This window comes from Salmo trutta, chromosome 15 (genome assembly GCF_901001165.1).
Source record: "Salmo trutta chromosome 15, fSalTru1.1, whole genome shotgun sequence".
Taxonomy (NCBI): Eukaryota; Metazoa; Chordata; class Actinopteri; order Salmoniformes; family Salmonidae; genus Salmo; species Salmo trutta.
The window spans coordinates 55,873,286-55,899,058 of record NC_042971.1 but is presented as its reverse complement, the minus strand read 5'-3'; the positions used below and the strand labels follow the sequence as shown (position 1 = coordinate 55,899,058).

The 25,773-nt window shown below is 42.8% G+C and overlaps 1 protein-coding gene across 1 annotated transcript; it reads right to left on the bottom strand.

The window, feature by feature from the left end:
• Positions 1–1,751: 1,751 nt before the first annotated feature.
• On the bottom strand, positions 1,752–25,295 carry LOC115149395 (LIM/homeobox protein Lhx6-like). The gene is made up of 9 exons (XM_029692221.1): positions 24,720–25,295; positions 23,920–23,994; positions 23,420–23,602; positions 21,850–21,971; positions 8,801–9,021; positions 3,529–3,629; positions 3,133–3,228; positions 2,765–2,954; positions 1,752–2,015 (listed from the first exon to the last, which is right to left on the bottom strand). The coding sequence occupies exons 1-9, from the start codon at positions 24,795–24,797 to the stop codon at positions 1,933–1,935; spliced, it is 1,149 nt and encodes a 382-aa protein (XP_029548081.1). The 5' UTR covers positions 24,798–25,295; the 3' UTR covers positions 1,752–1,932.
• Between the last annotated feature and the right edge of the window lie 478 nt (positions 25,296–25,773).

Sequence of the window (25,773 nt, the reverse complement as noted above, 5' to 3'; positions counted from 1 at the left end):
TTTAAGAATGTGAAATGTCAGAATAATAGTAGAAAGAATGATTTACTTCAGCTTTTATTTATTTCATCACATTCCCAGTGGGTCAGAAGTTCACATACACTCAATTAGTATTTGGTAGCATTGCCTTTAAATTGTTTAACTTGGGTTGAATGTTTCGGGTAGCCTTCCACAAGCTTCCCACAATAAGTTGGGTGAATTTTGCCCCATTCCTCCTGACAGAGCTGGTGAAACTGAGTCAGGTTTGAAGGCCTCCTTGCTCGCACAGGCTTTTTCAGTTCTGCCCACATATTTTCTATAGGATAGAGGTCAGGGCTTTGTGATGGCCACTCCAATACCTTGACTTTGCTGTCCTTAAGCCATTTTGTCACAACTTTGGAAGTATGCTTGGGGTCATTGTCCATTTGGAAGACCCATTTGCGACTAAGCTTTAACATCCTGACTGATGTCTTGAGATGTTGCTTCAATATATCCACATAATTTTCATGCCTCATGATGCCATCTATTTTGTAAAGTGCACCAGTCCCTCCTGCAGCAAAGCACCCCCACAACATGATGCTGCCACCCCCGTGCTTCACGGTTGGGATGGTGTTCTTCGGCTTGCATGCCTCCCCATTTTTCTTCCAAACACATAATTGCATACTATTGTTTGTACAGATGAACGTGGTACCTTCAGGCGTTTGGAAATTGCTCCCAAGGATGAACCAGACTTGTGGAGGTCTACAAATTTTTTTCAGAGGTCTTGGCTAATTTCTTTTGATTTTCCCATGATGTCAAGCAAAGAGGCACTGAGTTTGAAGGTAGGCCTTGAAATACATCCACAGGTACACCTCCAACTGACTCAAATGATGTCAATTAGCCTATCAGAAGCTTCTAAAGCTATGACATTTTTGGGAATTTTCCAAGCTGTTTAAAGGCACAGTCAACTTAGTGTATGTAAACTTCTGACCCACTGGAATTGTGTTACAGTGAATTATAAGTGAAATAATCTGTCTGCAAACAATTGTTGGAAAAATTACTTGTGTCATGCACAAAGTAGATATCATAACTGACTTTACAAAACTATAGTTTGTTAACAAGACATTTGTGGAGTGGTTGAAAAACAAGTTTTAATGACTCCAACCTAAGTTTATGTAAACTTCAGACTTCGACTGTATATTGATGTTGGGCAGGTGCTGGAGAAAATGAATATGTAGTTTTATTTTTTTTTTACATTTCCCTTTAACGAAGAGCTGATTACCTGATGATTTCATACAACATCAATACTAACAACTGTGATTTAAAAATTCGTATTCGTTTTTAGTTCGTAGCAGATTCCACACCAAAACGATCAGTTATTTTGCATTCCTTCATGGTATCATCACAGAGCGAAAGGAGAGGTTTCTTACCTCAGTGTCCCTTGCCCAGCCCACAAGCCCAAACCCTTGCTGTTTTTTTCTCCTCGTGAGTAAATCTGACAGCACACATGAGGCTGTATTCCTGTTAGCCTGGTCCCATCACTCCCTTCAGAGGATGGAGAGAAGAGTCCTTTCAGTCCATTTCTGCACGCACAGAGAGCTCATAGTCGAGTTTAATGTGTCTTGACAGTGAATAAGTCCCAGTTAGAAAAAGGAAGGGCTCATGTCCTCCATGACAACAATAGGTGGGATATATAATCATGATCCTGTTCATAGAAAAAGAGTTCTCTCTCTCTCTCTCTGTCTGTCTTTCTGTCTGTCTGTCTTTCTGTCTGTCTCTCTCTCTCTCTGTCTCTCTGTCTGTCTGTCTCTCTGTCTCGGTCTCTCTCTGCCTCGGTCTCTCAGGCATCTTGAATCTTGATCCTCTCCGTAAGTCATCATGTTTGACCTCTCGGGTGGAGTCGGCGAATGGAGGTTGCTGATGGGAGGTCAGGGTTCATGGGTCAGAGGTCAGGGGTGTGGCGGCAGCATCCGTTAGTTAGCGGCTGAGGGGTAGCTGGGACAGCGACATTGCTTGATGGGGGTTCAGGTTCTGTGTCGCTAGAACAGAGAACGGGTGGCCTGGTGGAATAGAAGAGAGGGACACACTTAAAATATCAAGATGGAGGAGCAGTAGAGGGACATACTTAAAATATCAAGATGGAGGAGCAGTAGAGGGACATACTTAAAATATCAAGATGGAGGAGCAGTAGAGGGACACACTTAAAATATCAAGATGGAGGAGCAGTAGAGGGACACACTTAAAATATCAAGATGGAGGAGCAGTAGAGGGACACACTTAAAATATCAAGATGGAGGGGCAGTAGAGGTACACACTTAAAATATCAAGATGGAGGGGCAGTAGAGGGACATACTTAAAATATCAAGATGGAGGAGCAGTAGAGGGACACACTTAAAATATCAAGATGGAGGAGCAGTAGAGGGACACACTTAAAATATCAAGATGGGGGGGCAGTAGAGGGACATACTTAAAATATCAAGATGGAGGAGCAGTAGAGGGACATACTTAAGCACAGTATTTGTTTTATTGTTAGCGCTCGAGTGAGATTTCCAATGTGTTCATTACAAATGGCAAATAAAAAGAAAACTTGGACTTGAACTATTGACACAGCGAAACACGGTCAATAGTTAAAGTCTTAGAAGAAAGGGTTCCAAAAGGGTTATTCGGCTGTCCAAATCCCTCCTCTGTATCTCTCTTTATGTCTTCATCATTATCATTTTATTTTCTAACAGAGGAGACGTAAGGATGAACGGACTGAAAAGACAGCCAGAAGATGAGGGCTTTGTGATGATGTAGTAGACAGACTAACCTATGTAACACTCACTGTCGATGTATCCGTGCAGGGCCACCATGCGCGCCCTCTCAGAACTTCCAAAGGGGGAGTAATGCAGGTCGTCAGGCAGCGAGGGGGGCATCCGGGACTGGGGATGGCCTTGTGGGGGTCCGCTGTGCTGGGGGGTATGCTTTTTGTGTCTTGCTCTGCAGTTTTGAAACCAAACCTATGAAAATGCAATGTTACCAGCCGTGATGTGTCTGCAGCTATATTCTCAATGTTTTAGGACCATTAGTCATGCATTAACTATGCCATCTAGCATACGCTGTTATCCAAAGCAACTCACAGTTGCTTTACAGTGCAATCGCTAGCATTGCTTTGAGACGGAGTAAACAGACAGTCACCTGTATGACTCTCCTGCTTAGACCCGTCATGTCCGCCAATTTCTGTAGGGTCTGTGCATCAGGGTTGTTGTCCTGTGAAAACTGAGTCTGCATCACCTGGGAATTATAACAGAGTTTTAGAAATGTATGACCTCAGTCTCAGTTATTTTTATTCTATATTAGCTAATTGTTAAGTATCAGCTTCCATTTTTCATATTACTGCAGAGATAAACGACAGCGAGCCCATTGGAATGAATGAGTCACCAAAACACATCTGACAATGTAACCAACAACGACCATTAGAAAGTTAATAAGATAGTGAAATCACTTTGTGGAGTCATGATCATTCACTATTGACTTATTATTAGAAAGAGAAATGAAGAGACAGGGACATGAGAGTCCCTCTCTGTGACTAACCTGCAGCTGCTCAGCAGTGAAGGAGGTGCGTGCTCTCTTGGCAGGCTTGGGTTGGCTGTCCTGCTCTGACGGCACTGCCCCCTCCAGAGTGATGCCACTACCTGAAACACCACGGCACAGAGAGGGGGAGAATGAGAGGATGAAACATAGAAAGAAAGAGACCAACAGAAAGGGACATGAGGCAAAAGCCATATTTAAAACCAGTGTTAACAGGGTTATATAGAGTGTTATAAAACGACATACAGTTGAAGTCGGAAGTTTACATACACCTTAGCCAAATACATTTAAACTCAGTTTTTCACAATTCCTGACATTTAATCCTAGTAAATATTCCCTGTCTTAGGTCAGTTAGGATCACCACTTTATTTTAAGAATGTGAAATGTCAGAATAATAGTAGAGAGAATGATTTATTTCAGCTTTTATTTCTTTCATCACATTCCCAGTAGGTCAGAAGTTTACATACACTCAATTAGTATTTGGTAGCATTGCCTTTAAATTGTTTAACTTGGATCAAATGTTTCAGGTAGCCTTCCACAAGCTTCCCACAATAAGTTGGGTGAATTTTGGCCCATTCCTCCTGACAGAGCTGGTGTAACTGAGTCAGGTTTGAAGGCCTCCTTGCTCGCACACGCTTGTTCTGCCCACACATTTTCTATAGGATGGAGGTAAGGGCTTTGTGATGGCCACTCCAAAACCTTGACTTTGTTGTCCTTAAGCCATTTTGTCACAACAAAATGCTTGGGGTCATTGTCCAATTGGAAGACCCATTTGCGACCAAGCTTTAATATCCTGACTGATGTCTTGAGATGTTGCTTCAATATATCCACATAATTTTCCTACCTCATGATGCCATCTATTTTGTGAAGTGTACCAGTCCCTCCTGCAGCAAAGAACCCCCACAACATGATGCTGCCACCCCAGTGCTTCATGGTTGGGATGGTGTTCTTCGGCTTGCAAGCCTCCCCCTTTTTCCTCCAAACATAACAATGGTCATTATGTCCAAACAGTTCTATTTTTGTTTCATCAGACCAGAGGACATTTCTCCAAAAAGTACGATCTTTGTCTCCATGTACAGTTGGAAACCGTAGTCTGGCTTTTTTATGGCGGTTTTGGAGCAGTGGCATCTTCCTTGCTTAGCGGCCTTTCAGGTTATGTCGATATAGGACTAATTTTACAGTGGATATAGATACTTTTGTACCTGTTTCCTCCAGCATCTTCACAAGGTCCTTTGCTGTTGTTCTATGCTTGAGTTGCACTTTTCGCACCAAAGTACATTGATCTCTAGGAGACAGAACGCGTCTCCTTCCTGAGCGGAATGACGACTGCGTGATCCCATGGAGTTTATACTTGAGTACTATTGTTTAATAGATGAACGTGGTACCTTCAGGTGTTTGGAAATTGCTCCCAAGGATGAACCAGATTTGTGGAGGTCTACAATTTTTTTTCTGAGGTCTTGGCTGATTTCTTTTGATTTTCCCATGATGTCAAGCAAAGAGGCACTGAGTTTGAAGGTAGGCCTTGAAATACATCCACAGGTACACCTAAAATTGACTCAAATGATGTCAATTACCCTATCAGAAACTTCTAAAGCCATGACATCATTTTCTGGAATTTTCCAAGCTGTTTAAAGGCACAGTCAGCTTAGTGTATGTAATCTTCTGACCCACTGGAATTGTGATACAGTGAATTGTAAGTGAAATAATCTGTCTGTAAAAAATTGTTGGAAAAATTACTTGTGTTATGCACAATGTAGATGTCCTAACCAACTTAGTTTAGTTTCAGGATAGTTTGTTAACAAGAAATTTGTGGAGTGGTTGAAAAACTAGTTTTAATGACACACTCTTAAAGGGAGTGCTCCTAATCTCAGTTTGTTACCTGTACAAAAGAACCTGTCCACAGAAGCAATCAATCAATCAGATTCCAAACTCTCCACCATGGCCAAGACCAAACAGCTCTCCAAGGATGTCAGGGACAAGATTGTAGACCTACACAAGGCTGGAATGGGCTACAAGACCATCGCCAAGCAGCTTGGTGAGAAGGTGACAACAGTTGGTGCGATTATTCGCAAATGGAAGAAACACAAAAGAACTGTCAATCTCCCTCGGCCTGGGGCTCCATGCAAGATCTCACCACGTGGAGTTGCAATGATCATGAGAACGGTGAGGAATCAGCCCAGAACTACACGGGTGGATCTTGTCTATGATGAGGCTCAAGGCAGCTGGGACCATAGTCACCAAGAAAACAATTGGTAACACACTACGCCGTGAAGGACTGAAATCCTGCAGCGCCCGCAAGGTCCCCCTGCTCAAGAAAGCACATATACATGCCCGTCTGAAGTTTGCCAATGAACATCTGAATGATTCAGAGCACAACTGGGTGAAAGTGTTGTGGTCAGATGAGACCAAAATGGAGCTCTTGGCATTAACTCAACTCGCCGTGTTTGGAGGAGGAGGAATGCTGCCTATGACCCCAAGAACACCATACCCACCATCAAACATGGAGGTGGAAACATTATGCTTTGGGGGTGTTTTTCTGCTAAGGAAACAGGACAACTTCACAGCATCAAAGGGACGATGGACGGGGCCATGTACCGTCAAATCTTGGGTGAGAACCTCCTTCCCTCAGCCAGGGCACTGAAAAGGGGTCGTGGATGGGTATTCCAGCATGACAATGACCCAAAACACACGGCCAAGGCAACAAAGGAGTGGCACAAGAAGAAGCACATTAGGGTCCTGGAGTGGCCTAGCCAGTCTCCAGACCTTAATCCCATAGAAAATCTGTGGAGGGAGCTTAAGGTTCGAGTTGCCAAACGTCAGCCTCGAAACCTTAATGACTTGGAGAAGATCTGCAAAGAGGAGTGGGACAAAATCCCTCCTGAGATGTGTGCAAACCTGGTGGCCAACCACAAGAAACGTCTGACCTCTGTGATTGCCAACAAGGGTTTTGCCACCAAGTACTAAGTCATGTTTTGCAGAGGGGTCAAATACTTATTTCCCTCATTAAAATGCAAATCAATTTATAACATTTTTGACATGCGTTTTTCTGGATTTTTTTGTTGTTGTTATTCTGTCTCTCACTGTTCAAATAAACCTACCATTAAAATTATAGACTGATCATTTCTTTGTCAGTGGGCAACTGTACAAAATCAGCAGGGGATCAAATACTTTTTTCCCTCACTGTATCTCTATACACATATATACAGTGCATTCGGAAAATATTCAGACCTCTTGACTTTTTCCACATTTTGTTACATTACAGCCTTATTGTAACATTTATTCATAGTTTTTTCCCCCCATCATCAATCTACACACAATACCCTATAATGACAAAGCAAAAACAGGTTTTAGACATTTTTGCAAATATATAAAGAAAATAAATATTACATTTACATAAGTATTCAGACCCTTTACTCAGTAAGTTGTTGAAGCACCTTTGGCAGCGATTACAGCCTCAAGTCTTCTTGGGACACACCTGTATTTGGGGAGTTTCCCATTCTTCTCTGCATATCTTCTCAAGCTCTGACAGGTTGGATGGGGAGCGTTGCTGCACAGCTATTTTCAGGTCTCACCAGAGATGTTCGATTGGGTTCAAGTACGGGCTCTGGCTGGGCCTCTCAAGGACAGTCAGAGACTTGTCCCCGAAGCCAGTCCTGTGTTGTCTTGGCTGTGTGCTTAGGGTTGTTGTCCTGTTGGAACGTGAACCTTAGTCTGAGTTCCTGAGCGCTCTGGAGCAGGTTTTCATCAAGGGTCTCTCTGTACTTTGTCCATTAATCTTTCCCTTGATTCTGACAAGTCTCCCAGTCCCTGCTGCTGAAAAACATTCCCACAGCATGATGCTGCAACCTCCATGCTTCACCTTAGGGATGGTGCCAGGTTTCCGCCGGATGTAACGCTTGGCATTCAGGCCAAAGAGTTCAATCTCGGTTTCTTCAGACCAGAGAATCTTGTTTCTCGTGGCCTGAGAGTCCTTTAGGTGCCTTTTGGCAAACTCCAAGCGGGCTGTCATGTGCCTTTTACTGAGGAGTGGCTTCTGTCTGGCCACTCTACCAAAAAGACCTGATTGGTGGAGTGCTGCGGAGATGGTTGTCCTTCTGAAAGGTTCTCCCATCTCCACAGAGAAACTCTGGAGCTCTGTCAGAGTGACCATTGGGTTTTTGGTTGCCAGCTCTAGGAAGAGTCTTGGTGGTTCCAAACTTCTTCCATTTAAGAATGATGGTGGCCACTGTGTTCTTGGGGACCCTCAATGCTGCAGAAATATTTTGGTACCATTCCCCAGATCTGTGCCTCGACACAATCCTGTCTCGGAGCTCTACAGACAATTCCTTCGACCTCATGGCTTGGTTTTTGCTTTGACATGCACTGTCAACTGTAGGGCCTTACAGGTGTGTGCCTTTCCAAATCATGTCAAATCAATTGAATTTACCACAGGTGGACTCCGATCAAGTTGCAGAAACATCTCAAGGATGATCAATGGAAACAAGATGCACCTGAGCACAATTTCGAGTCTCATAGCAAAGAGTCTGAATACTTATGTAAATAAGGTATTTCTGTTTTTAAACATTTGCAAACATTTCTGAAAACCTGTTTTCACTTTGCCATTATGGGGTATTGTGTGTAGATTGATGAGGGGGAAAAAAACATTTAATCCATTTCAGAATAAGGCTGTAATGTAACAGCATGTGGGAAAGGGAAGGGATCTGAATACTTTCTGAATGCACTGAGTATCAAAAACATTAAGAACATGACAGACTGACCAGGTGAATCCAGGTGAAAGCTATGATCCCTTATTGATGGCACTTGCTAAATGCACTTCAATCATTGTGGATGAAAGGGAGGAGACAGGTTAAAGGAGGATTTTTAAGCCTTGAGAACACTGAGACATGGATTGTGTATGTGTGCCATTCAGAGGGTGAATGGGCAAGACAACAGATTTAAGTGCCTTTGAACGGGGTATGGTAGTAGGTGCCATTCAAGAACTGCAACGCTGCTGGGTTTTCACTCTCAACAGTTCCCTGTGTGTATCACCACCCAAAGAACATCCTGTCAACTTGACACAACTGTGGGAAGCATTGGAGTCAACTTGGACCAGCATCCCTGTGGAATGCTTTCAACACCATGTAGAGTCTATGCTGATGAATTGAGGCTGTTCTGAGGACAAAAGGGGGTGCAACTCAATATTAGGGAGGTGTTCCCAATGTTTTGTACACTCAGTGTGTGTGTGTATATATATATATATATATATACACGACTAGGTAAAAGAGCGCCCAATCACCATTCTCGGCAGCCCGTTTGAGGTTCTCCACCATGGTGTCGTAGTGGATCCTGCAGAGCACCTTCTCCTCCACCAGGCCAAACTCCTCCCCCGTGGACAGCTGCCTCTTGCAGGAGAAGCAGGCGAAGCACGCCAAGTGGTAGGTGTTGCCCTTGGCCCGACGCACCCAGTCGCTGGCATATATCTGGCGTCCACACCGGTCACACTTTGTACCAAACCTACTGTGTGTGAGAGAGAGAGAGAGAGAGAGAGAGAGAGAGAGAGAGAGAGAGAGAGAGAGAGAGAGAGAGAGAGAGAGAGAGAGAGAGAGAGAGAGAGAGAGAGAGAGAGAGAGAGAGAGAGAGAGAGAGAGAGAGAGAGAGAGAGAGAGAAGGGCTGTGGCATTAATACTCTGCTAAGGACAAAAAACCTACAGAAAAAACAGTCAAAGTGCAGTCAGAAGTTATTAAATATGTCAACTTTATGTACAGAATATGACAACGCTTATAGGTGAATTGAACTAGTGAAATCCATGCATTTAAATGGATGCACATCAGGCTTGATTGAGTGAGCTGTTTTGTCTTGTAGTAATGTGTTGCCTGCCTGTATTTCCTTAAACCTTTACATTAACAATACATCTAATTTAAAAATAAATATATTTTCGAAATATTTTTGGGGGTCAATAGATACCCAACATAACAACAAGAGGGGTTGTGTTCGACACAGCCACTCATATAGAGCTTGTTTTCATTCCTGATTCCTGTAACGTTAATATTGACATAAGCTCAGAACCACTTGTTTTTTCAAGCATGGTTCTGTTTTATCGATTGCTGTTCTGAACAATGGACAGTTCATTACCTGGCAAATGAATATGCAGCTTAAAAGTTATTTATTTTTGCAATAAATACATATTTACAATAGGCTTTTATCTAAAAAAAAAATACATACAGACTAATGATATATACACTACCATTCAAAAGTTTGGGGTCACTTAGAAATGTCCTTGATTTTGAAAGAAAAGCACATTTTTTGTCCATTAAAATAACATCAAATTGAACAGAAATACAGTGTAGACATTGTTAATGCTGTAAATGACTATTGTAGCTGGAAACCCCTTTGCAATTATGTTAGCACAGCTGAAAACTGTTGTTCTGATTGAAGAAGCAATAAAACTGGCCTTCTTTAGACTAGTTGAGTATCTGGAGCATCAACATTCGTGGGTTCGATTACAGGCTCAAAATGGGCACAGGAAGATTGGAAAAAAGGACAGACTATTCTAAGTTTGAGGTGTTCGGATGAGATGCAGAAAAAAATAAAAGATTCTGGAGGAGTGCTTGACGCCAACTGTCAAGCATGGTGGAGGCAATGTGATGGTCTGGGAGTGCTTTGGTGATGGTAAAGTGGGAGATTTGTACAGGCTAAAAGGGATCTTGAAGAAGGAAGGCTATCACTCCAATTTGCAATGCCATGCCATACCCTGTGGACAGCGCTTAATTGGAGCCAATTTCCTCCTACAACAGGACAATGACCCAAAGCACAGCTCCAAACTATGCAAGAACTATTTAGGGAAGAAGCAGTCAGCTGGTATTCTGTCTATAATGGAGTGGCCAGCACCCTATTGAGCTGTTGTGACTGTATGGTACGTAAGAAGTGCCCATCAAGCTAATCCAACTTGAGGGAGATGCTTCAGGAAGCATGGGGTGAAATCTTATCAGATTACCTCAACAAATTGACAACTAGAATGCCAAAGGTCTGCAAGGCTGTAATTGCTGCAAATGGAGGATTCTTTGACGAAAGCAAAGTTCGAAGGACACAATTATTATTTAAATTAAAAATCCTTATTTATAAACTTGTCAATGTCTTGACTATATTTCCTATTCATTTTGCAACTGATTTCATGTATGTTTTCATGGAAAACAAGGACATTTCTAAGTGACCCCACACATATACTACTGTTCAAAAGTTTGGGGTCACTTAGAAATGTCCTTGTTTTCCATGAAAACATACATGAAATCACTATTATTTTAATAGCAGGACACTGTAAAGTCCATTATCCCTATGAAGAGTATGAATTAGGGTGTTTGAGAAGGTTTGAATCCTAAGCAACCTGCCTAAAAGTACAAGTACAATAGACCAACATAGCTACTGTAGTAGGTCAAAGCTGTGTGCTGGAAAACCTTGGTAGAGCATGGGTGAAGTATGTATTGTGGTGCTCATATGAATTTCCTTTCTTTACAATGTAAAAATGGGCACATATGACAATCTAAAGTACAATAAACAATAAAAGAGTGTATTGAGAGATCAGTCATTAGTTTATTTGAATTGGCAGACAGACAGAGAAGGGCTGTAGTAATGACCAATCATCAATCATAGCCAACCAGGCAGGCAGCAGCAGACTGATTTCGCAGCAGGCAGCATCTCCCAAAAGTGTTCTTCGGCTGTCCCCATAGGAGAACCCTTTTTGAATCCAGGTAGAACCCTTTTGGTTCAATGTTGAACCCTCTGTAGAAAGGAATCCAAAAGAGTTTTACCTAGAACCAAAAGGGTTCTACCTGCAACCAAAAAGGGTTCTTCAAAGGCTTCTCCTATAGGGACACCTGAAGAGACCTTTTAGGTTCTAGATGGCACCTTTTTTTCTAGGTGCTTACGGTTGTGTCCCAAATGGCCCCCCTGGTTAAAAGTAGTTTACTATATAGGGAATAGGGTGCTATTTGGAATTCAACCTATCCCAGTTACAGGATGATACCATGGAGCTGAATTAGTTGTAATGAGCTTGGCTTCCAAGCTCTACTGGCTCCAGTGCAGAGAGAGAAGTAGTCTGGGCTTTGTCCACTAAGAAATTACATGACGAGGTTAAGAGAGGGTCTGAGACTGACTCTACAGACCTGCCTGGCTGGCTTTCAAGATGTCTCAGCCTTTTCCCAGGGAAAGAATGGTGTTCAACTCTGACAAACCTAAATGAATAAGCTATAGTAGCGTGCACACACACACGCACGCACGCACGCACACACACACACACACACACACACACACCTCCCTTCCCTGATCACTTAAAATGCTTGGTACTCTGTAGCTCATGCATCTCCAGTTTACAGATATTGCTGATAATGGACACAACTAAAGTGGATACAACTCATTAAGCACAAATACACACAGCATGCTTTCAAAAGCCTCTGTGAAACCATTCCAAAGTGTATTGGGTACTTTAAACGGACTATCTATGGCCCTCTTTGATGACAATACAGTGTGTTGAGTAGAGGACAGAGGAACAAAACTGTAATCTAACATGACAGCGTGTCTGTCTCAGACTCTATGACACAACACAGAGGAGTGTGTGTGTGTGTGTGTGTGTGTGTGTGTGTGCATATCATCGTCTTTCTTCTTCTACACCAGCTTTGTATTTAATTATTCCTTTGTACCAAAAACCTGGTGTTTATACTGTTTACACTACCGTTCCAAAATTTGGGGTCACTTAGAAATGTCCTTGTTTTTGAAAGAAAAGCACATTTTTTTGTCCAATAAAATAGCATCAGAAATACAGTGTAGACATTGTTAATGTTGTAAATGACTATTGTAGCTGGAAACGGTTGATTTTTAATGGTATTATCTATATAGGCGTACAGAGGCCCATTATCAGCAACCATCACTCTAATGATCAATTAGCCTTTTAAAATGATAAACTTGGATTAGCTAACACAACGTGCCATTGGAACACAAGAGTGATGGTTGCTGATTATTGGCCTCTGTACGCCTATGTAGATATTCCATAAAAATTCCATAAAAAAATCAGCTGTTTCCAGCTACAATAGTCATTTACCAACATTAACAATGTCTACACTGTATTTCTGATCAATTTGATGTTATTTTAATGGACAAAACATTTGCTTTTCTTTCAAAAACAAGGACATTTCTAAGTGACCCCAAACTTTTGAACGGTAGTTTATGTCAATCCTCCAGTCCGTATTACCTTCAGGAGGAAAATCTTCTTCAGAAGGTCCCAGCCCTCCTCTCAGCCCTCCTCTCAGCCCTCCTCTCAGCCCTCCTCTCAGCCCTCCTCTCAGCCCTTCTCTCAGCCCTCCTCTCAGCCCTCGTCTCAGCCCTCCTCTCAGCCCTCCTCTCAGCCCTTCTCTCAGCCCTCGTCTCAGCCCTCCTCTCAGCCCTCCTACCAGCCCTCCTCTCAGCCCTTCTCTCAGCCCTTCTCTCAGCCCTCGTCTCAGCCCTCCTCTCAGCCCTCCTCTCAGCCCTCCTCTCAGCCCTTCTCTCAGCCCTCGTCTCAGCCCTCCTCTCAGCCCTCCTACCAGCCCTCCTACCAGCCCTCCTCTCAGCCCTTCTCTCAGCCCTTCTCTCAGCCCTCCTCTCAGCCATCCTCTCAGCCATCCTCTCAGCCCTCGTCTCAGCCATCCTCTCAGCCCTCCTCTCAGCCCTCCTCTCAGCCCTCGTCTCAGCCCTCCTCTCAGCCCTCCTCTCAGCCATCCTCTCAGCCCTCCTCTCAGCCCTCCTCTCAGCCCTTCTCTCAGCCCTCCTCTCAGCCCTTCTCTCAGCCCTCGTCTCAGCCCTCCTCTCAGCCCTCCTACCAGCCATCCTCCCAGCCCTCGTCTCAGCCCTCCTCTCAGCCCTCGTCTCAGCCCTCCTCTCAGCCCTCCAACCAGCCATCCTCTCAGCCCTCGTCTCACCCCTAAACGTTTTGTGGATACATTTCGGTATGCTCTGGGAATTCTGTAATCTGGGGAAGATCGTCCCTGAGAGAGCTATGTTTGATTGTGCTTTTCATGGAGGGAGGTAGCTAGGTTATTGAGAGGCCTATACTGTTGAGCATGATTAGAGGGTATATTCATCTGCAAGATTATTTCACATAAACATATTATTGAGCATGGGAAAAAGTCTTATTAAATGTCCATGTTTTTTCTTCAGCAGATACAAAGAATAGACTCTTCAATGCATTACAACAACACTCTCTGTTTGTAGTCACCAGGACCAGTCTAAAATGAACATTTCAATCACAGAAGGTTGATGACACCTTAATTGGGGAGAACAGGCTTGTGGTAATGACTGGAGCAGAATCAGTGGAATGTATATATATATATTCCACTGATTCTGCTCCATATATATATATATACACACACATACTGAACAAAAATATAAACGCAACATGCAACAATTTCAAATATTTTACTAAGTTACAGTTAATTTAAGGATATCAGTCTATTTAAATAAATTCATTAGGTCCTAATCTATGGATTTCACATGATCTGGGAATACAGATATGCATCTGTTGGTCACAGATACCTTTAAAAATAGGTAGGGACGTGGATCAGGAAACCAGTCAGTATCTGGTGTGACCACCATTTCCCTCATGCAGCGCGACACATCTCCTTAACATAGAGTGGATCAGGCTGTTGATTGTGGCCTGTGGAATGTTGTCCCACTCCTCTTCAATGGCTGTGTGAAGTTGCTGGAAATTGGCGGGAACTGGACAACTGGTACACGTCGAGCCAGAGGATCCCAAACATGCTCAATGGGTGACATGTCTAGTGAGCATGCAGGCAATGGAAGAACTTGGACAATTTCAGACTCCAGTAATTATGTACAGATCCTTGCAACATGGGGCCGTGCATTTGTAACTGGTGTGAAATGGCTAGCTAGTTAGCTAATAGCGTTTCAATCGGTGACAGCTGTCACGTTCTGACCTGTAAAGGTGTTATTTGTTAGTGTTTAGTTTGGTCAGGACGTGGCAGGGGGTATTTGTTTTATGTGGTTCATGGTGGTTGTGTGTATGTGTCCATGTAGAGAGGGGTATTTGATTTATTAGTCCAGGGTTTTGGTTTTTGTTCTATGTTAGTTTATTTCTATGTTCTGTCTAGTCATTTGTATTTCTATGTTTAGTTAATTGGTGTTGGGGCCTTCAGTTGGAGGCAGCTGTCTATCGTTGCCTCTGAAGGTCCTATAATTAGGGGTGTGTTTGTATTGTGGATTGTGGGTAGTTGTATTCTGTTTTGTGCTTGTCACCTGACAGAACTGTTAGTGTCGTTTCTGTTAATTGTATACGTGTTTATTTTGTTTCTCCTTCTTATATATTAAAAAGAGAAGATGAGTATACTGTTGCGTCTTGGTCCTCCACACATGACACACGTTACAACATCACTTGCTCTGAGACCTTAAAGTAGCTGTATCCCTTGCTCTTTTGTGGAGTGATGGGTAACAATGCTTCGTGGGAGGCAGTTGTTGATGTGTTCAGAGAGTCCGTAGTTCGAGCCCAGGTTGGGGCGAGGAGAGGGACGGAAGCAATACTTTTACACATTATCATGCCGAAACATGAGGTGATGGCAGCGGATGAATGGCACTACAATGGGCCTCAGGTTCTCGTCACGGTATCTCTGTGCATTCAAATTGCCATCGATAAAATGCAATTATGTCCATTGTCCGTATCTTATGTCTGCCCATACCATAACCCCACCGCCAGCATTGGGCACTCTGTTCACAACGTTGACATCAGCAAACCGCCTGCCCACACGACTCCATACACGCTGTCTGCCATCTGCCCGGTACAATTGAAACCGGGTTTAATCCGTGAAGAGCACACTTCTCCAGTGTACCAGTGGCCATCGAAGGTGAGCATTTGCCCACTGAAATCGATTACAACGCTGAACTGGAGTCAGGTCAAGTCCATGGTGAGGAAGACGAGCACGCAGATGACCTTCCTTGAGACGGTTTCTGACGGTTGTGCAAACCCACAGTTTCATCAGCTGTCCGGGTGGCTGGTCACAGACGATCCCGCAGGTGAAGAAGCCGGATGTGTTGGTCCTGGGCTGGCGTGGTTACACGTGTTCTGCGGTTGTGAGGCCGGCTGTACATACTGCCAAATTCTCTAAAACAAAGTTGGAGGCGGCTTATGGTAGAGAAATTAACATTAAATTCTCTGGCAACAGCTCTGGTAGACATTCCTGCCGTCAGCATACCAATTGCCTGCTCCCTCAAAACTTAAGACATCTGTGAAATTGTGTTGTGTGACAAAACTGCAGATTTTATTGTCCTCAGCACAAGGTGCACCTGTGTAATGATCTTTGATGGGGCCAGAACATCAAATACCAGAATAAATGATCTAATGATTCTGTCTTTTCGCAGCAAAATCTGCAGAGCTGCAATTGTTGTTTGCCCCATATATATAACATTCTGTTGGTGGCAAGAATTTTGTTTCATAATTAAAATAGAAAAAGTGTTGTTTTAGTGTATCACTTCATACACCATTGTTGCCATGGAATCAGTACATCGAAAGTCTCACTGTGTTCACTTACCTCCCAGACTTCTCCTGCCATTCAATCTGACATCGCTAGTTTCTCGTTCCTCTAACCAGGTCTGGTAACACTCATGGCTTGCTCCTCTCGGTTTCTAGGGAGACCTCATCAGGGCCTGGCAGGAAGAGGGCGGGCAGCGGGGCGGGCTGATGAGGAGGGTTGGATACATACGGCAGCTTGCCCCTCACACACACTGTCGCCTCTAACCCCCACGCTCGCCGCTGCCTCCCCTGCAACACGGCAGCGCAGACAGCCACTCAGGTTACCATGTCAGCATCCCAGGGTGCCCCTGATTAGCGGTGCTTTGCAACTTCCTGTGTGGCCTGCGGCTCACAAACTGCTCACGGCTTGCAGGCTGGCTGGCTGTTTTTCTGTTTCGGGGCCTGGTTAAAAGAGAGGGTTTAGGTACTACAGCGTGTGCTCTGTCCTGTACCCCCTCCACCCCCTGCTCACTCCAACCACCCCCCCCCCCCCCCAGGCAGAGTAAACCCACACTGATTTCCTGCTATTACGCCCCATTACAGAAGCTGTCAGTCCAGAGCCAGATGAGAGACTGACACAAACGATAAATATCTCCTTGTTTTTCTGTCCAGGGCCAGAATGTAAGGATGAGGCTCTCGCGTCTGGTTTGCTCTGGTCCTCTCAGAACTCACACCAGTCATCAATCTTTTCTATAGCAGGTTGGTTGGTTGCTGGTTCAAACCAGTAAGGTTGAGGGGATTCAATCAACCCACTGTGAATACACCTGACCAATCAATGGCTACGATCCTCGTACACAAACCAACCCCACATTCGGGGATGCTTTTGGTCCCAACCGCAATAGTCTCTTGTGAAAGCTGATTTGGTTCTGGGTGCCGAGATTACAACCACAACAATGACATACCTCACTGGTATTGTACGGCATTGAACCATGTCACATTTCACAATATAAAATCCAGAATTTCATATTTCTTATAATCCTCCCACTGTAGGGAATAGAAGAGGTTTGAGGCTAAATGGGGAATGGGGCCTTATGATGTCATGGGGAACGAGGCCTTATGATGTCATGGGGAACGAGGCCTTATGATGTCATGGGGAATGGGGCCTTATGATGTCATGGGTCACGTAGAACATTATTATTGTGTAGCACAAACAACACCTCAATGATTGACAGCTGGACAAGAGTAAATAAACAAAGGTCTACATAAGCAGGTTCCTATGGCGCACACGCACGCATGCATGCACACACACACACACAGTACCCGATGTGGATCAGAACCACATACATTTTTCCCTTAGTGCCTGTTTGAACGGGAGGCCCAGAGACACATAGTGAGTGTGTGTGTGTGTCTGTGTTTGCGTGCGCGCACGTGTGTGGTGTGTGGGTCAGTGTCTGTGGAGTGTGTGTGTGCGTGCGTGCGTGTGTGTGTGTGTCAGTATATGTGCGAGCATGCATGTGTGTGGTGTGTGGGTCAGTGTCTGTGGAGTGTGTGCGTGCGTGCGTGCATGTGTGTGTGTGTCAGTATATGTGCGAGCATGCATGTGTGTGGAGTGTGACAGGAATCCCGTTCAGAAACATGTTGACCCGGGCTATGCTGGGCGCTAGGCTGGGCGCTAGGCTGGGCGCTAGGCTGGGCGCTAGGCTGGGCGCTAGGCTGGGGGCTAGGCTGGGCGCTAGGCTGGGGGCTAGGCTGGGCGCTAGGCTGGGCGCTAGGCTGGGCGCTAGGCTGGGCGCTAGGCTGGGCGCTAGGCTGGGGGCTAGGCTGGGGGCTTTAATTGCGGGTGATTATAAACCTCAGACCAGTGGCTCTGTATAAGGTTACCATTAGCAAAACACCAGGCAGACCCAACTCACCGCTCTGAGCTGCTGAACCCTTACAGCATAAACCTCCCCACCCCAGGACACACACACCTCCAACAAGGCCTACTCCCTTCACCTTTCCCTGACACACACACACACGCACGCACGCACGCATGCATGCACACACACACACGCACGCACGCACGCACGCACACACACACAAACACACCTTTTTCTGCAGGGTCCGTTGCCATCCTCTGAGGGATGGGAACAGAGCAGGCAGATGCCAATGTGCCCCTGACTATGGTTCTGCCTGTCGGGCTAAACTGTTCACACACACACTGATATGCCAACGTGTCCACTGACTGTGGCTAAACTGATCCCTAGCCTCAACATTAGTACCAGGCTCCCTCTCGGGCTAGGAACCATTAAAGTCCTTTCACCATGTCCACAATAATACATTAGCCAGCCAATCACATTCTGCCTCTAGTTATGTTCCCAACATGCCACCATACTCTGTGGCTGTCTCTCAAATGGAACCCTATTCCTCTATATAGTGCACTACTTTAGACCAGGGCCTATAGTGCTCTGGTCAAAAGTAGTGCACTATATAGGGAATAGGGCTCTGGTCAAAAGTAGTGCACTATATAAGGAATAGTGCTCTGGTCTAAAGTAGTGCACTATATAAGGAATAGTGTGCACTGTATAGGGAATAGTGCTCTGGTCAAAAGTAGTGCACTACATAGGGAATAGTGCTCTGGTCTAAAGTAGTGCACTATATAAGGAATAGTGTGCCATTTGGGACAAAGTTCTTGCATCAGTCTCCAGGAAAAGTGTATCTGTATGATGTGGAATTATTCCGGAGGAAAATTAATCCAACTAGAATGGACCCGTTTACAGCGTTAATAAGGGGAATTATCAAGGAAAATGGGTTGCATTGTGTTCAGTGTTGGACTACTCTTTCCAAAAGCAGATGGTCGTATCTCTTACAATAATATCATTTTAAAAACTTGGCTACAGTTCTCTTCAACTGCTTTTTTGTTAAAGCTTTTGAATACCTTTTTGAACACCATAAAACGAAGCCGGCTGTCACGTGATTGGCCACTAAGTATGAAGGAGAAATGCTAGACGTTCTGTGAGTAGTATTGTATTCAGTGGTGGACTCCTTTTTCCTACAACAGATGGTTGTTTTTCTGAAAATATTCAACTTTACCAGATAAAGGTAGCAACAACAAAAATGTATCTGGAAAAGTTGTCATTAATCGGAACAAATATGTAAATGTGAATATTTCAACACATAGGTAATTAATTATGGATAATTATGAATTTGTTGGTGATGTGGACACCAAGGAACTTGAAGCTCTCAACCTGCTCCACTATAGCCCCATCGATGTGCCTTTTACTGAGGAGTGTCTTCTGTCTGCCCACTCTACAATAAAGGCCTGATTGGTGGAGTGCTGCAGAGATGGTTGTCCTTCTGGAAGGTTCTCCCATCAGTGGAACTCTGGAGCTCTGTCAGAGTGACCATCTGGTTCTTGGTCACCTCCCTGACCAAGGCCCTTCTCCCCCGATTGCTCAGTTTGGCCGGGCGGCCAGCTTTAGGAAGAGTCTTGGTGGTTTCAAACTTCTTCCATTTAAGAATGATGGAGGCCACTGTGTTCTTGGGGACCTTCAATGCTGCAGAAATGTTTTAGTACCCTTCCCCAGATCTGTGTCTCGACACAATCCTGTCTCAGAGCTCTACGGACAATTCCTTTGACCTCATGGCTTGGTTTTTGCTCTGACATGCACTGTCAACTGTGGGACCTTATATAGACAAGAGTGTGCCTTTCCAAATCATGTCCAATCAATTGAATTTACCGCAGGTGGACTCCAATCAAGTTGTAGAAAATCTCAAGGATGATCAATGGAAACAGGATGCACCTGAGCTCAATTTTGAGTCTCATAGCCAAGGGTCTGAATACTTATGTAAATAAGGTATTTCTGTTTTTTATTTTTAATACATTTGCTCAAATGTCTAAAAGCCTGTTTTTGCTTTGCCATTATGGGGTATTGTGTGTAGATTGATGAGGAAAATGTTTTATTTCATCCATTTTAGAATAAGGCTGTAATGTAACAAAATGTGGAAAAAGACAAGGGGTCGGAATACTTTCTGAATGCACTGTAAGCTCATGTTTCCAATCCCTGGATGTATTCTTCATGATGTTAATCTGTTAAAAAATTCCAATAACACATTCTCGGTTGACATTGACTTCTGTTAGTTCTGTAGTTTAAGGCTTGATGTTGATTTGATAGCTGCTCTACATGCCTGCATGCTGTGGCACAACACAAGTCTTGTTGGTGTTCAATTCTCAATAGCTACACTGTGCTACAGCCAGACTCTGTGAGGAGCTTAGATGAAACATCTTGTGACGCATCACTTCACATTATTAGACTAACGCTGAAAATAAACCTTGGCAGCTTCCATTCATGCCCTGTGTTGAGTACTCTGCAATCATACATACAACATGAGACTTGACTTCTTAGGTTTAGCCGAGGACTGTTATTCTCATGCTGCAGTGCATGTATGTATGTATTAGACCTTTGTAAATATTATGTAAAATGTGTTATATGAATGAAGCTGGTCAAATTTAGCATATCATCAAAAATATCACAGCATTTAAAGCAATGAAAACAATGATGTTTTTACATATTGTATGTGTGTCAATTAATGTGGTAAAATATGAAACTGAACAAATAGCATTGAAAGCAATGATGAATGGTGTTATTGTGTGTAGAAACTGCAGAACGGGTGTATGACAGCATGCTATAAGACAATGGTTCCCCATCTTTCAGTTACTGTACCACCAACTGAATTTTGCTCTGCCGATTGTACCCCTGAAGTACCCTCCTCATGTGCATTTTACCAGTAGGCCTAAGTACTGCCTGTGGATAGACCAAGTACCCCCAGGGGTCCTAGTACCTCTGGTTGGGAACCACTGACATAAGAAAATAGACAAATAAATGGTAGTCTTCCAGGTTGCAGCAATTAGAATCATTATAATTTACTGTGAATAGTTTATTGTCTTTTGTTACAATTAGACAATCTCACAAAATCATTGATTTGTCTGGATTTCTATTTGGTCATAACTCATACATGTTATGAGTTATAATGTTCATCTATTTACTGGCCTTTATTGGCCCAAAGACACTGACAAGAGATTAGGTAACAATCGAATAACAGATCGTATCCTATATTACAATCAGATTAATCAGTTGATCTCACTTTCCTTTTTAAATCAAAAGACTAGCTGAGCTGACGATCCATGGGCTATACATTCAAAACAATATCAATTTGTTCTTAACTGACTTGCCTAGTTAAATAAAGGTTCAATCAAAAATAATAATATATTGGCGTACAATCACTTGATTTAAAACGCGTAAACCTATACAAATTAAGTCGTGGTTTAATAATAGTGTCTTACCATCATTATTATTGATGAGGCATCAGTGTTGTTTTTGATAGGTCTATTACTTCAAAATAATATTAGGCATTTTGCAATTGTTTTGTTGTTGTTGTTTTATAAATTGTATGATTTAATACATTTTAAATTCCAAACTGTAAGGTAAAGAAGTAGTCTGCATTGATGTAATTTTCATCTTGAGAATGCATGTAGGCCTCTATATCCCAGCGATGTATAATTCCTTCAAAACTCATCTCACTGCACCCCTGCAATATTTTAAGCCTATATAATCAGAATCAAAATGATTTTGTAACACCTCAATATTTAGGCCAACGGTGTAGCCTCAACAATGGTACTCGTAAATCTTAGCCATAGTTAACTCCAACCCCTATTGTGCTCAAGCTTTTGTATACCTTTTTAAACACTGACCCATCAATGAGACAACCCGCATCTCACGTGAGTGCATGGCCACACGTTAAGGAGTCAGGTGTTCATTTGGCAGGCAGCCGCAAACCTCAATAATATTTTGAAAACAAAGTCAAAAACGTACCCTACCTGAAATAATCCATTTTACAGAAGATCTCTTTGTTTTTGATGTAACAGCTGTTGTGTTGACGCAACGACGTCCGGCAGACAGAACACTGCAGACACCTCACGTGCCAGATCAAGTTATTCACCTGCAAAACAAAACAGTGGTAAAAACAAAAAAAACGCTGAAATAATTATAATTATAACAATAGTAATAATAACAATAACAATAACACATGAATATTCTGTTGGTATCTATCCAGTATCCAAACTACCCGTTTCATAATATTTCTCAAATATTATGCCATGGATTTGCATTAAAAAAAATGAATCCAATTGTAGCCAATAATAACACAATAAACAAGAGTTAAATAACATATATTAATTTAGGCTGTTCTCCCCTTTGCAATGAATTAATTTTGTTCCCGTAAAAAACATCCATATCTTATTTGGTATTTTGGTGGTGCTTCAAAAACAGTATGATTTTTCTGATGTTTCCCTCTGTCCGGTAACATTTGATTCCACATATCATAGGCCAACCGGCCATTTGACTTCAGCTAGATTGTGCACACATAGGCTACATGCAGACTATGCGAAATGGTTGACTATTGTTTGATTTTACTATTGCCGTTAAAGTTAAAATAATTCCTAAAACGTATATTCTGTTGAAGGATAATTCAGATGTAATAAATAATACAATATCTTATAATTGTGTTTTTTCCCGATGTTTGTCCCTGTACTAAGTTAAGTTAAATATCAGCACTATGTTATTCAAAAATGATTCTATACTTCGTTCTCCGTGTAAGAAAATGGGCAGTGTTCAAAATAAAGGAGTATGACCTTGGAGCACTAGGTCTAGAATAGATGATTTAACAGACAATCAAGTTACAGCGAGCTTTGGTGGAGAGTGGACCATTTGGTCTGTTTACCTTTATGATCAGCTACAGGCTAATATTACGACCAAAATCACATGCATCAAATATCATTTTGCTTTACGTTTTCTGAGTATTTTTTTTTAGAGAAGCAAGCAGACATGTTTATATAATTGAAAGATAAATATCCTAGAAAATAACCTATTTCAAGATTAATATGGTTGATGCATTTAATCCCGTCGATTCCTGATAAGATCATTTCCACATGCCTCGTTTCCATATATAGACAAATTGAGACAGATAGGGGACTAAATGATCTTCGTAGTTTAGTAACACACTTCCTGCATCTCTGCAAAACACACCCAGGCAGTTGTTTTGACTTGGAAGCACGCGAGGCTGGGAGGTCTTGATGTGAAATACTGGTCCATAGATCTAGACTCCTCTCCTATTAGAATATCATTGTATGTCCAAACTGGTTCTTCACAAAACCCTCATTATTTTTGCTTATCATATTTTGGAGTATGCTTTTTTTTAAATATTCATATTAATATTTAAACATTGTCCTACGGAAGATAATGTGGCCAACATGGATGTAGACTATCGCTTGTGCCAAATACATCAAACATATTTGAAAGTTGTGAAAACCAAAAAAACCGCTAAAAGGGTTTTTAATCTGTTTACATTTGCACACACTCTCGCATAGGCAAAAACACGCGCACTCCCACCTTGAGAAGATATCTGTCCAGGATCTCCAAACCGCAGCTCGCGCAGACGTTCTTCCGGGTGGACAGCACCGAGGAGGCGGTGGAGGTAGGCGAGCAGATAGACGGAGTAGAGGGGGGACTCGGGGAGGAGCGCGTGTCCTCTCTCTCCATGTTCGATCGGTGGGATTCTCCGTCAGAGTGAGACTGCACGATAAACAACACAATAATAAGGACATGGATAGGTTGTAAACACATCTGGACCATCACATTTAAAATATTCCAGCCTATAGGCTGCCTTCATGACCCGAGACATGTTTAGCCTAAGCATCTTGAGGCTTGCTATCAGGGTCACCAAAAACTGACATAGGCCACATGCTTTATGGTTTATATAATACTTTACAGGCAATTGGACAATAAGCAATAATAACGTGACAATTTGCGCACGGCAATAAAACGCTTTGCTCCAGATGCCATAATAATAACAGAATTGCAGAAATTGAAAATCAGGAATAACTTCTTACCATGACGCGTTCGTGTTCGGCTTCCACACAGCGCGAGGCACCCGGTGCACTCTGCTGCATTCCCGGAGAAATGACCTACAAGACAAGGTTTAACAGCAAGAAAGACGTCAACTCGCGGCTAAAGTTCCTTCCATCTCCAGCCATGAAATCACTGAGAGACATTGCAGCCCTGCAGCTATATAAAGCGTCCAGACAATAATCCCGATTTGAACTGTTGTAGGCTATTTTGGGCCCTGCAACAAAAGCCCCAGTTTTAATGAAGCTATTTCACTTAACCCATGTCTCTTAAAGTAATCGTATTTTCCTCGCAATCCAGAGAAACGAAAAAAAACGACCTGCAATTACAAATAGCTTGAAATGCTCATGACAAGAGGGACCCCGAAGTGTCAATTTCAACTGTCAATCAGAAAAGGCAACGGGCCACCCAAATAATTGCAAATTTGATTTGTAATGGCAGTAATTAAAATCTAATTCTTCTCTGGCGAATTGGCATGTTGGAGAGGGTGGACTGCAAATCACACTATTCATAATAGACGCGCGTGCCTATTCCTGGCGCAGCTGATCTTTCTACACAACCAGTGATTCTTGACACCACTTTAAGACACAAAAACAGTTGCAGTTAAGAAAGCAACATGATGACAGCAGACAGAAGATTAGCAGTAAGATCCCAGTGTAGTCTATACAATATCAACGAACAATGTGTGGTTAACCAGAAAGCAATCGCGCATCTTCTAATGCGTTTTATTACCATATATATTTACACAGAGTATCATTGTATAGCCTAGTTTTCGTCACATTACCTGTTTTGCGGGAATTCCTTCGGATAAAAACTGATCTCCCTCTGGTAGAGGGGCCAAGACCTCATTTTTCCAATACATGAAAGCACTTGGTATTCTGATATAGTTTAACGTAGGTTGCGTTCGCTTCCCAAGCTCAGCGCTTGAACTGATTTCACTTTCATGCAAAAAAGTTGAGCGTCAATGGTATCATCCGTGCCATAGATCTTCGGGGTTAATACACTTCTATTTTGCACCCACAGCGTGTTTTCCTTCTACACAACGATCGACGCAACGGCCTCCCAGCACACACGCGATATAAAGCATAAGACGTTATTCTAGCCCGGACGGACGGGCAAGTGGAGATTGCTCTTCAGAACGCGTTATTTAGAACACTTAGTAAAATGATTCCTTCCTCTTTGTTTTCCTCCGTTAGGGATGGACTTGCTGTCTACAGGAAGTGGATGGGTTGGCAGGTTTGCGCCAGATCTGCGAGAACGCGAGACAACTAGAGCAAGGCAGGGTACCGTCTCTCCAAGCGCAACTCATCTGAAGTGAAAGTTTAGTTGCGCCCCTTGTTTGGAGGGGGAGGGTAAACTTGTTGTATCATGCAAAGGTATAGGCTATACCGCTCATATACACGAACTTTCTGACAGCACTGCTACGATGGATTGTTTTTTTTTCAATTGGCAATTTTTGTTAGTGAGAAATAACCAATTTAAAAATGAAGGTAAGTCTGACACTGGATAATGTTGGTTTAGGTTCACGGCTTTTTAATTTAGGTGTTTCTTTGTATTATTTAGACCTATTCTTTTAGAATTTCACAATATATAAGTAATATATATATATATATATATATATATATATATATATATATATATAAATAAGTTAGGCTGTATATACACTTTGTAGTATTGTACAAAGTTGATATCAAATCACACCCAAACATAAACAAATATGAATGAAATACATGTATGACCCTTGATCACAAGATAAGTAATCCATTATAAATATATATATATATTTCTGTCTGGAAATGATTTAATTAAATCTTTGTTGTAAACTTATTTAAAAGTGG

Coding starts and splice junctions, on each gene's coding strand:
- LOC115149395 (XM_029692221.1), bottom strand. CDS start 24,797: ATGTATTGGAAAAATGAGGTCTTGGCCCCTCTACCAGAGGGAGATCAG. Junction 9,022..21,849: donor TGTAAAATGGATTATTTCAG/GTAGGGTACGTT, acceptor TCTCACACACAG/TAGGTTTGGTACAAAGTGTG. Junction 3,229..3,528: donor TCACTGCTGAGCAGCTGCAG/GTTAGTCACAGA, acceptor TATAATTCCCAG/GTGATGCAGACTCAGTTTTC.